The 12,798-nt window shown below is 31.0% G+C and overlaps 1 protein-coding gene across 6 annotated transcripts in view; it reads right to left on the reverse strand.

The window, feature by feature from the left end:
• The window catches only part of LOC128677080 (protein doublesex-like), a 135,917-nt gene that overhangs the window by 75,146 nt on the left and 47,973 nt on the right, over nt 1–12,798 (reverse strand). The window contains exons 2-5 of one of the 6 annotated variants that reach the window (XM_053757675.1): nt 11,655–11,798; nt 9,345–9,426; nt 6,431–6,474; nt 6,206–6,343 (exon numbers count right to left, since the gene is read on the reverse strand). In XM_053757675.1, coding sequence (XP_053613650.1) covers nt 6,441–6,474; nt 9,345–9,426; nt 11,655–11,798 — 260 coding nt within the window. In that variant the 3' untranslated portion in view covers nt 6,206–6,343; nt 6,431–6,440. Of the gene's footprint in view, nt 1–6,174; nt 6,475–9,329; nt 9,427–11,654; nt 11,799–12,798 lie in introns of those variants that run through there. The other 5 variants (XR_008405497.1, XM_053757677.1, XM_053757674.2 and 2 more) reach the window with 5 other exon arrangements.

Genomic DNA, 12,798 nt, shown 5'->3' on the forward strand with positions numbered 1-12,798 from the left:
CGTAAAAGGCAATGACATTGCAGCGAGGACTTGAATAATTTCATAAATTAAAAATTAGCAATTAGTTGATTGCTTTTAGGTGTATAATATTAAACCTATTTCACGCATCTATTCACAATTATGCTGACTAAAACACCATCCCGATTATATTTGAAGGTAAGCAAAAAAACAAACCAGATAATGTGTAGGTGCCATACGAGCAATAGTGGATTTGTACGAACGTACACACAAATAAAATTATAACATTTCTTGAATGTATTTCTCGGAACACCTACTTCTGTACTAGCATAAAATTAGTCACAAAATAAGCAATGAAAATGTTAAGCCCTTAAGCTATTCACAAACTCTTGTCGTAAAACTTTAATGTTGTCCTTCTCTTGCAAGTAGTAAAGTCAAATAGAACGAAAGAGAGAGAAATTGCGTTGCAACATTGTAATCGAACAGTCCATGCCGATACAGCAGTGTGTTTTGAAATAAAATTCGAATATTCATCTGTAGAAATCGATAAAACTGAGTGTTACTATACTACAGTATTCGAGTAATATAGATCGGAAACTTTTGCGGCTTAAGGAATAATAAAAATTGACTTTAATGTATTCATCGTTTAAAATAAATTCATAGATAAAATATCTGTTAATCGATCGGAATAGAGATTAAACAAAACTATAGAGCACTTTATTTAAACTGTCTTGAAATTGGAACGAAAATATTCTATTTTTAAATAGCATCCAACAACAACAATGTATGTAAAACAAAAAAAATCTATTTTTCCTTGCCAGTTGGTATCATGGCCCACTGTGCACCCATCCCTCACATCATAACTCATACATATTCAACTATAAGTTAACTCTATGAAAATGTGTGACATTTTTTATTATTTCACAATAACTTATTGATTGTCAATTTGATCAATTGAATATAATTCGTCAATAAATAAATTAATATTCCATTTAAGTACGTACCTCCATTTGTAATATAGGTACTCACTAATGAGAAATATAAACATGAAGATGTCACTAATCAATTTAATATCAAGGTAATTACCATATGGTAGAAACTAACTTAACTGCTTATAAAGCATTAGGCGTTGAATTTACAGCGCCATAAGTTTTATTACTATTGACGTTGGTTATACTGTATTCTGCTCTATGATTAGAGAAATTTGTTATTATGGCTGACACTAGCCGCAGTTTTGAAGATGATACATACAGTGTCTCTTTTATCAGGCCTTTTATGTATTATGTTTACATATGTATATACCCTTTGGTCCATTTTCGTAATTGTTTTTCAGAACCAGTTACGAAAAAGGACATTTCCCTCTCTTCCATATACGGGTTGGTAGTGAAAAGACCGTTTTTACTTAAAATACTAATGTAAACTAAATAATTTTCTATGATATACGAGTATATATAATATATAAATTATTCTCCGTCGCAGAACCGGTATTAGAGACATCGTCCCTATAATATAACGATATATTTGTTAAAAAATATATTTTTTTTTATCGAAATTGGAACTGTTTTTTTTGTCACGTGACACGACACCCGTGTAAAATACTTAAGTTAATAATGTTGAGCCACACACTACACTGCTCATCCACCCTTAACTCCTACACAACAAATTCTAACAAGTTATTCCATGTTGGAGTGTAAGGCTGGTTGCACCAAAGCACCAGTATTCGATATGGCGTTAATAAATTAAGGTACCGCACAAGTTTTTCAATGAACTATGTAACTTTATGTGTGAATTTCAACGAGAGAAGGTACCATATGGTCGTTTTGACCATGCATGGTGAATATACCACGGAAACAGTTCTTTTTTCAAAAAAAGACACATGTCCTTCTCTGTACTCTTACTATGCAATAGTGCAGTATGCAAAACTTCAAGAAGATTGGTTGAGTAGATTAGATAGAGTGAGAAGAGGTAAAAAACAAACATACTTCCGCTTTTATAATATTAGACAGGATTAGGATAATTATGACGTGCATAAATTCGTCGTATATGTATTAGAAGAGACTGCCCTTCATGACACATTTTTTCGTGAACGTCACTTAATAAATTTATGTGTGATTAAATGGACCAGAAAGGGAAATGTATTACATAGGATTAGTGTATTAAAGATGTATGTTGCGCTGGAAAAAGGATAATCCTCGAGTCGGTTATATTAGGATCGTCAATAGCCTATGTCTGTATGTTAAAATGTCAATAAAGTCAAAGGGTTTAAAGTTTCAGTCAAGACAGACACTGAGTGCCTGCACTGATGGATGGTGAAGTCACAGGCCAAGTTTTATCGCCAAAGACCTTCTGACACCACGTGCAACATAGTTATCTATGTAACTGATGCTATGACCTATAATTGTATATCTTATTGCCGGATATAGGTTTATGTTGTGCTATAAGGAAGTGATTTGAACTTATATATAGTATCTATTTTTGTGTAAACAACTAATTGGTCAGTAATTTACTTGTTTTTATTTTGACGTCAATAACATTATTAAAGATTAGCGACAGCCTGCGTTTTTTTCGTTTTAAAATTTTAACCAATTTACTGGTGAAGGTTTATTCTATCTCTGTGGCAAATTCTATCGAAGTCGGTCCAGTCGTTTCTGAGATTTTTCGGCACAAACAAAAAAAAACAAATATACAGCTTTTTATATTAGGTATTTGTATGGAATTACGGATTTGACACAATATCACATTTTATCCATCACGGTGTAGACAGAGCCAAGGGTGGCGAAACCCAAAGGCTAAAGAGCGGGTTTCCAAAATAGTGACATATCCATAGATAAAAGAAAAATATTATTTTATCTATGGACTGACTGGATATCGCTAATGGCTCATTTATTCTATACATAAATTAGTAGAAAAACAATAAAAACGCGTAAAAAAAGATCCATTGCTCATTTTTAAAGAACGAAGGAAAATTTTACTACTCTTATAAGTAAAGCGCGAAAATATTATAAAGTGCGACAGAGACAAAACATGTTAAAACATGTTAAATTACAACCATTAGTAGTCTAAGCTAAAGCTTAGACTACTAATGGTACTAGATTATAGGTATATTACTTGACCGCCAGTAGTTTGTAGCTTATGAGAAATAACTATTATATAAAAATTCAAGTGAAAAAGTTCCTGTATAGGTCTAATTTTTGAATAAATGATTTGAATTTGACCCTAATTTGTGCCGTCTGTGACTTATAATAACTCAAGTGCTATTTATTTCGATGTCCAACATGGCGACAAGTTGTTACTCGAATATAAATTTGTTTCTAGAGAATTTCAGTCAAATATCAAAAGCTCGATTTAATTTTCTATCATTTGAATATAATAAAATAAAAGTGTTTTAAAAGTTTATGTGAAAGACCTCCCACGATCCACTTTAATATTTAAATATATGACATAAAATGCCCACGCGCACCGTGTTACTTAGTAACTGCATCATAAACCGCAGTATATTAAAATTAAAAAATAATAAAAATCACTTTACACGAGAATCGCCTTGAACACTATCACAATAACACCTAAAACCGCGTGACTGACATAAAAGACGTATTCGATTCTATGTTTCTAAAACATATGGGATAGGGGTAATATGTTCTGTGGTCGCGCAGAAACTGGTAACTGACATTATAACGCACAGCCCACAGCAATGTTGCCAGGAGGCCTCGATTGGTTGATACCGCGTTCGCCTTTTACGACTGGTGTAATTGAAAATGAGCTTGGAAATTTTTACTGCCGCATTTGTATGGGTTTCAAATTGCCACAATAGCTGAGTACGTATTAAAAGTAAATACGATGAGTTGAATTATTTTTTATTGCATATTTTGGTCTCTTATCCTCACGGATATTTTTGCCATATTCTAGAGATTGGCAAAAATATCCGTTTTTTTTGCATTATCTGTCCCCACGGACAGAGAATGCAAGAAGGCACATAGGTACCTATTGTACATTTTTGTTATTTTTTGCAATAAATTTATACACATAAATTTAGGTTAAATATTTAATTATTAATTATTATCTATTCATAATAGGGTCTTGTTAATTAGATCCTTTGTTCCGCATACCAATTACAGATACGCCAAGAAATTAATCTGCCGCGGTTGTCTGTCTGTCCGTTCGCGATGAACTCAAAAACTACTATTTTCATGCTGTTTTCACCAATATATAGTCTAATGAAGGTTTAATTGTATTATTTATTATGTTTTTAACCGAGCGAAACCGGCACAGGCCGCTAGTTAAAAAAAACTACTATTCGTTACGAAGAGAAACGTCGAGAAAAGTATAAAGATTATTCATGTTACGTAAATAACTAGGGGCAAGTATATATTTCCTATTTATCTACGTTCGTATAATATATTGTATTGATTAGAGATATCGGCAATTTCTTGCTACCAACTGTACATGTTACCCTAACTGCATAACATTTTCCCAAGATTAAGTTCTGGCGTGCAAAAGTAATCTTAATAATATAAAGGATATTTTTATCTATATGTTTTCGAACCTTATTCCTGGCAATCGTTTTATTATTCCACTCTAGCTAGTATACGGAGTTTGAAATGAAACCGTTTTTTAATTAAAAAATACGTTAAAAAATTAATTAAATCAACCATTCACAAAGTTATATAGCGAGAAAATAACAATTCTAGTATCAATTATTTAGTTTAATTTGCATATTTAAATACCATATTTGTTTGGACAAACATGTATACATGAGGCTATAAAAACGTCACATCACCTATTCACGTTTATTACAACCGTAAATTCTGTATTCCAATATGTTTATGATAAAACAAGGCAATTAACAAATAAGGATTTATATCATTAAAGACAAATAAACGTCGGGAAAAATAAATTAAGGAGCCTCCTGGAGTCAGGGCATAATTGCCGTTAGTGCAGGCTAATTGCAAAACTTTTATATGATTTCGGCGAATCATGGAATGGGTTTACAATTTGCCTACTCCTTATATAACCGTTGGTTTATAACTTAGCCATTACGGGAATGCATTTAACATTTTTACAATCCATAATTGCATATTATAAAATGTAGAACGAGGGTTACGACTTCGGGATGGGGTTATTCGAAGACAAGCTGGGTGCACAGTCTGCACAGTGGTTCGCGGTTCTTTAGAATCGCATAAAAATTGTATTGTATCGTTTATAATTCTACTGCTTTTAATTCATTGTTTGGAAAACTTATTAGTCCGTTCGTCGATTTTTGTTTTCACTATGACGCATAAGAAACAAAATATACTTACCTACAACCTGGCCCATGAATTGTTATATTCTTTAGCAGCCGCGTAAATAATGAATTTACCAGATCATATTATCTACAAAATGAATGATGCGTCTCGATGATGCTGTAGGTAGTGCTACGATCATACATAAATGTATACTACGATGCATTTAAAAAGTTTGACTCTAGTGTTGATTATATTTCTTTTCGATTGGATGGACGTGTGTATTTTCATTATTCTGACGAATAATACATTATTTATAGATACTTCTATTTTAGTATCTAGCGATTTCGAAATTAATTTTGAATGAGATGTTTAATTAACTATAAATAAATTTCAGTAAAATTAGAAAATTATGACATAAAATATATATTTTATGATACTGCTCTGCTTTCAAATACCCTTATTAAAAAGTTATTTACTAACAATTAATTTCACTACGACTTGTCTAACCATCATAAAGATAATATCTCGTAAAGCTTTATGGGAAAAGCTAACATAACTACCTACTGGTTGTTGATGTTTACAATCTAACCTCTTTACTGTAAGTTTTATATCTCAATACCGTCTGAATGCAATACTGCGTGTTTTTCATCGTAAATGTCTTGTAACTTAATCGTTCTAATTGAAGTTGTAAAATATATATAATACATAATACTTACTTTAATTTATTACGTAAAGTGTTCGACCAAGTTTCAACTTATTGCAAAAGTCAATTTAAAATCACACCTTTTTGAGAAAATGGTAAAGTAATTAAATCAATCAACAGACAATCTAACTGTTATTATTTGTTATCATTATATATATTTTAAAAATGTTCTACGTAAGTCCTTGTTATTATTTATTATCATTATGTATATTTGAAAAATGTAATGTAAATCCGCAAAAAAAACAACAATCAAATTGCCTGCAATAAAAAAGACTTAAAATCTAAACTCACCAATATTTCCAGTGTTGCAAGTAAAAAAAAGTCCGGCATTCGCACATAGCGGCGCACTCGCGTCCACACACAACACCGCACTTGTAAAACAAAGTATCATTCGCAAAATAACTTAATTGATGACGAGAGTACACCACTTATATTATTAATTTCGCTTCGCAGCATTTTCCTACAAAAAAGAAAAAAAATATGACACACACAAGCACAACACTTTGGCCGTTTTTTTTAAATCTGGATTCTAGATGAGGTCACTGACTTTTTCTTTTTTAAATTGTGAATTTGGCCAGCTTCGTCCGGTCACTGCAAAGTGGAAATCACGACTGGTTATTTTGTACATGATTCCGTTGACTTGACCACTTGGGCACGTGTGTCGTTGTGTACATTGTTGTGGTGAGACAGTGTATGTTGTAAATTAGATCGAGACGTTCTGAATCAGCAATGTGTATAAAATGTAAGCACTATGTATTCGCCATCTCAATCTCGGCAATAGTTAATTGAAATTTCAAAATTAAGAGCCACTGTTTAGCGATACAACTGGTAAATAATTCATCGCGATTCCATCTTTTTTGGTGTAAAAAAAAACTTAATGATAGACACGAAGTCACGAAACGTACGATTTAAACAAAAGAATTGAATCCCCTTCGAATTAAAAGTCTAGAATTTTGCTAGTGGAAATTGATATAAAAAGTGGCATTGTCTAATTTGTGGTTACACTTTATTGTCGTCCCTCTTCATCGCTACAAGCCATAGACAACCTTCCTCTATGCGCTTATTAGGGGCGGGATAATTCATATCTAACATTAAATTAATGGAAGAGAACAATGAACGCCCGTAGCACTAGAAATTAAGTTGTCACTTGTAAAGTTTAATTGTAAATTAGGTTTACAATGACAACTTGATTTGAAAATGACAAATTGCTTACTGTAGCAATTATGAGTCTTTTGTAATTCTTTTATTAATTCGATTGATTTATTTTTTCAAACGATTTGATAGGAAAATCTCCAGAGACAATATTATAGAAGGAAAAAATTGAAAAATATTTATAGACGGGAATTGAACTCATATCATGACTTGAACGACATTAAGTCTTGTTCCCAAAATATCGAAATGTGTTAAGTATTTGTAAAAAGTATTTGTATTTGACGTGTAGTATATTGTAGTTTCTATATTTAAGGATGAATACTTGATGTGTGTGATTGTGGTGGTTTTTCGAAAGTCTTGAAATTGAGAAAGCGTTTTTCAATAATCATAAATAAACATACCTAACTATGTTCACTTATCGCAAACCCACTATTGTATTTACGAATAATTAAAATTTCCTTCCACGCTGGTCCTGGATCAATAGAAAAACGTAAAATGTACTAGCCAAGCTACTTATCTCCAACGCATATTGTAAAAGTGAATCTAGAGATTCTTCTCATAGGCGATCGTTTACCAACGCAATAGTAGGGCACTTCATTTCAAGGCGATGTCTACCAAGTTGAAACTATCTAAAATATCCGAATTTTTATAAGACTGTATATATTCAAATATGATATTTATGACAAATTTTGTATGTCTGACAGCGCAACATGACGCACTATGTAGTTTATATACGTACGTATTATGTAGAGGTATTATAATACGTAAGTAAGTTTGCCAAAAATAATGAATTGTAATTTCGCCATCTACGCTCTAAAGTCAGATACGAAAAGGGCAATTTATATTTTGTAATTACCTAAAGCCAGTTCAAATTTACTTTTAAGCTTATGTTAACGTCTGAACTACCATGAATGGCAATGATTTACAGCTGCGAACGAAACTCGTAAACTTTCCTAGTGTTTGCACGATGAATGCATATTTTCCCATTGTGCTAATATTTATGTCCTCCTTTTAAGTGAACTGGCTGTTAAATGACTCCAATTACCTACATGATACTTATTTGTCGCTATTATATGACAATTCTATATATAAATTCATATTTAATGACAATAAAATATAGAAATAATCTATCAAAAATAGCTTGAGTAGGGAGTGTCGAGTGAAACAGCAAGCTATATATAGAAATTTAGGATGTTAACATGCTACACCCATTGAATTAAAAGTGACATAAAGGTAAAGGAGAAAAGGAAAAGTATTTTTGATCCCAAATGAAGCTACATGTTTGATATTCGGTCTAGTCCAGTGTTAAGACTAATGCTTGTCTTATTGATGTTATGTGTAGATTTATCTTCATAATTTAATATACACCGATCATCGATTTCTTTATTATTATTATCTTTATTCCTAATTAACCATACATTACTTAATTTCGTTTGGTAGGAGGGATGTTTTATGTTCGTGTGCATGTTGTGTGATGTGTACCTAATATTAGTAAAAAATTAGCCGCTTTACTAAAGACACTAATGAATACTTCTCTAAATTTTGTTGAATTAGTCAATTTACATATAAAAACCCGGCTCAGTTCGAAAAACTAAGAAATTATGGAATAATATTGGCCGTTTAATTTTGAATATTATAACCCTGTTCATTCATAAAAAAGTTTAGCATACCTACTTTAAGCTAAGTATGTTTTATCACTATCGCACAAATAATATATTTGATTGACAAAAAGACACAAAACATAATTTAGCTTAAAGTATCATTCAACTTTTTTATGATTATAAATATTTTGTATTATAAATATGTATTTTGAGATGGGAAAGTTGCCGTGACGGTGTAGACACTAAGAATTAAGAATACGAACACAATTAATTAAGCAGACGATTTCGATTTGATTATGTTCAGATACTGGACCAAGCCCCATTTCATAATTTAGAAGTACCTAACCAACGTGGCAACGATCCCATCTCTAAATATTACTTCATACTTAGGTAAAAATAACGCTAAATATTATTTAAGAGTGAGTGTATTATATTGTTTTATGAAAAAAAAATATATTACTTTTAAAAGAACGATAAATATGTACCCATGATTTACGACGAAGGTACAATTATAATATGCGGTTTGAACATCGCTTTAATTTACCGGCGCCTTTTTTTTACTTTTCTAGTGATACATTTTATCGAACTTGACTATTATCAAAATCAGGTATTTCTTGAATTAGTAAAGCAGCTAATATGTTTGTGTGTGCAAGCCGTGGTCCCAGTCAGTGTTTTTGAAAAACTATATATTACTATTAAAGTCCGTACTGGCGTGTCGAATTTCTCAGCTCTAGGCCGTCGAAAATGTTCAAGTTGTGCTTTCTTGCGTACTCGTTGATGATCATCTTCCCTGTGGACAATGGGATGGTTACACAAACGCACAGCAAAAGTAAATTGGAGGGAAAAACTGCAAGAGGTAATCTGCCAAGCTAACCCGATGTCAAAAAACAGAAGAGCACCACGAGAAAAGGCCCGCAGACAACAATAACGAGGCCGATCTGAACGTTTCATATATTTCCGCGAGACATTACGTGACGTGAGAATAGCAGTGCAGCCTATATGTATAGAAATCTATACATATAGGGTTACTTTTTTATAAGCAATTTTTATTTCAATCAAAAAAATAATTGCATAGATGCAATTCTTTTTTTCCATCTGGTTTATGTAAAAAAAATGTAACCTGAAATAAAAACACGGATTATTTGGAATGTTCGCGTCGATTCGCGGTTGCCGTTCACTTAGGAAAATAGCTTACAATAATCACCACGTTACTGTGTAGAAATTTGACTGTGGCAATTAATTTAAATTACCAAATAACTATAGAGGTATATTCTAAATAGAATCGAGGTGAAAGTTTTTTTTATTTGAAATACCTAATTCTTTTTTCGTAAGATAGATTAAATTTCTAGTTTTTTACAAATCTGTTGAATATACTGCTGAATATACTGCTGAATATACCCAGTTAGATGGTAATTATTATTTCGTAAAATATTACCAGATTAAAATTTTAAAATTAATCATTTATATTTTTAAATGTTTAAACATTTTTTATTTATAAACCCGTCAAAATGCTAATAAATATATTTGTCTTGTCACCCTCATATGATAATAAAATCAATGATTAACAATTTTTCATTATCACTTTCTTTATTTCAGTAAACACATCATTATTTATGCTTATATAATGATATTTTGCGTTAATATTTACAATCAATAAATAGTTGTGTATTGAAAAAAGAACATAAATAATTATACATTGAAAATACAAAAAGATATCTTTTTGTATAAACTATTTTTTTTTAATGTATTTTTTTTTATTTCATTTGAGAATTCAAAGCACTAAAACTCAATTCCGAAAATAATTATCTGCGCAGATGAAAGTAATATAATACTAACTTTATATATGTAGAAAATATAATTTTGAGATTAATTCAAATTTCTTTTTCATTTATTTTACTAATCTACTAATAATAAAATAAAAATTTTTATAAAACTTTTTATTGGAACCTTGAAATCGTGAATATTTTAACCACAACGAAACCCGAACTCAATGATGTAGGTACTTTTTAGCTTTGCAAATATAACGTCAGATTTGATCTTACAAACTTAATCAATACTTAATTTACTGAACATAAAGAAATGATAGTGTAAAAAAATATGGGAATTTTAAAATAATGATAGATTTTCATTGATTTTATCAAATAATGTAATTGTCCATATCAGCCGTACAAAACAATACATTTCTAATAGCATTCACCAATATGATAGCAGATATCTTTATTGTATTGCTATAATATTGATAAATTTTTAAATAAATAAACACCTAAGAAACATACAAAAATAACGATCTTAACTGCTTCCGTTAAATTACAAATGATTTAGCATGTTAAAGTAAAAAAAAAACAAAGCTTATTTAAGTAATTTTTATGAAAATTAAGATCGTTTTTTTATTACACATCTTGGACAAATAGCTTAGCAATAAACATACAAGGAAACAACCCAGTCACGAACACAGAAGCCAGAAATATATAAATTTGCGACTTGGTTCGAAATTTGCAATAAAAATAGAGCCTATATGGGATTTTATATTTTAAAATTTGCAAAACATATTTCAATTGAAACTGATATAAATTACATTGAAGTGTTAACTCTTTTAATAATATTTAGTTACGTTTTTATGAGAAATTAAATAATATTTAGTTAATGCTATAAATTTACGCAACCGATAACTCAATGCTACTTTGCAAGTAACTAATTAAAAAAAAGTTTCGAATAAGAACACATTAATGCTTGACCAAATGATCATAAGCACTAATTGAAAAAACAAAATTAGAATAAATAAAAGTTCGAAAGTCTACATTTTAACAATCATCTGGATCTACAACTGAACGGGATCGACACGATGGATTATGTCAATATTTTTATCATCAATTCGTCAATTTATTTTTCAAACTCTTTAATTTTTTTTATTCCAATTTAAAAATAAAGTGTCCGTAATCGGATTGCTTATTTGTACAGTCGCATAGCTAATTAAAAAATAAAATGTCACAACAAAAAATAACCTAAAAAGCCACTAACCTTCGTCTATCTTCCGCGACGCTTCGTCCAGGTCGCTCCCGGCATAGTTCAGAATGACCAGAACTAGAGGCATCATCTCCCAGGAGTAGTGGAACTTTTCCAGGAGTTTGTGACAGTTTTCCACCAGGTTTTCAAGGGAGACCGCTGTAAAGAAGAAAAATATAATGTTAAAGATACATAATCGAGCTGCTGTTGCCTCAAGTTGTCCAGAATAAAATATGGTTAGCTTGATGTATTGTAAACTATAATTTCTATTCTGATTGATAATTGATAAATATTTATCAATCAATAACAAAACAAGACAAAAACAAACCGAAGACTAAAATTTTAATCTAACTAGAATTATCGGTATAACCATTTTTTGAATATTGTTTTCTAAAGAGTCTAATAAGAATTACATTAGGTATATCCAAATTAATCTAAAAAACTAACCAACTGAAAAAAATCGTCTCATGTTATGATACTAAGTAAGTACTCGTATTATCTTAATTTTATGAAGTATTATTTTCTTTTATACGAAATTGCAATTCTTTATTTCTTTTCGAGTGTACCTACTATTTATTTTGCTAATACTGGTGTTATTCAAGTTGCCATGACGGACTGACTTTTACCACTATCTGCCGCGTTTAGAGGCGAGTAATCGCATACACACCAGTGAACTTAAACTATAAAAGAGTGCAGGTCTCTTCACAATTACAAAGAATACACTCCAAAGGGCTTAGTCAGCCAAAAACATTGCTATTCTTACGAAGCCCCGCCACAATGACTTCCAGTAATTAGATTATCAGTACCTATCAGTAGCGGTGTCGACTGACATTGTATTTACATTCACAAGGTCTGTTATAACTTACAAATAAACAACTTAAGCGCAGACGGAAACGCGGTCATTGAAATTGTTTCATAGAATTAATGCAGCCGTCTCGTATGTAGATTACATTTTTAGGGTTCCTATATAGCTGTATAGCCGAATTAAAACAAGTGTGTGTTCATTATGTCTATCTACCAGTGTTCGTAAATGTGTCACAGCATCAAACCACTTAAACGAGGGGCTCTTTCTAAATTTATGATCAAAAAGGTACAACTTGGAAGAAAGAGAAAAAGTTAAAAATTGAAATATTTGGAAACAAATATATAGCTACTGTAA

The sequence above is a fragment of the Plodia interpunctella genome, chromosome 17 (assembly GCF_027563975.2).
Source record: "Plodia interpunctella isolate USDA-ARS_2022_Savannah chromosome 17, ilPloInte3.2, whole genome shotgun sequence".
In the NCBI taxonomy this organism is placed as follows: domain Eukaryota; kingdom Metazoa; phylum Arthropoda; class Insecta; order Lepidoptera; family Pyralidae; genus Plodia; species Plodia interpunctella.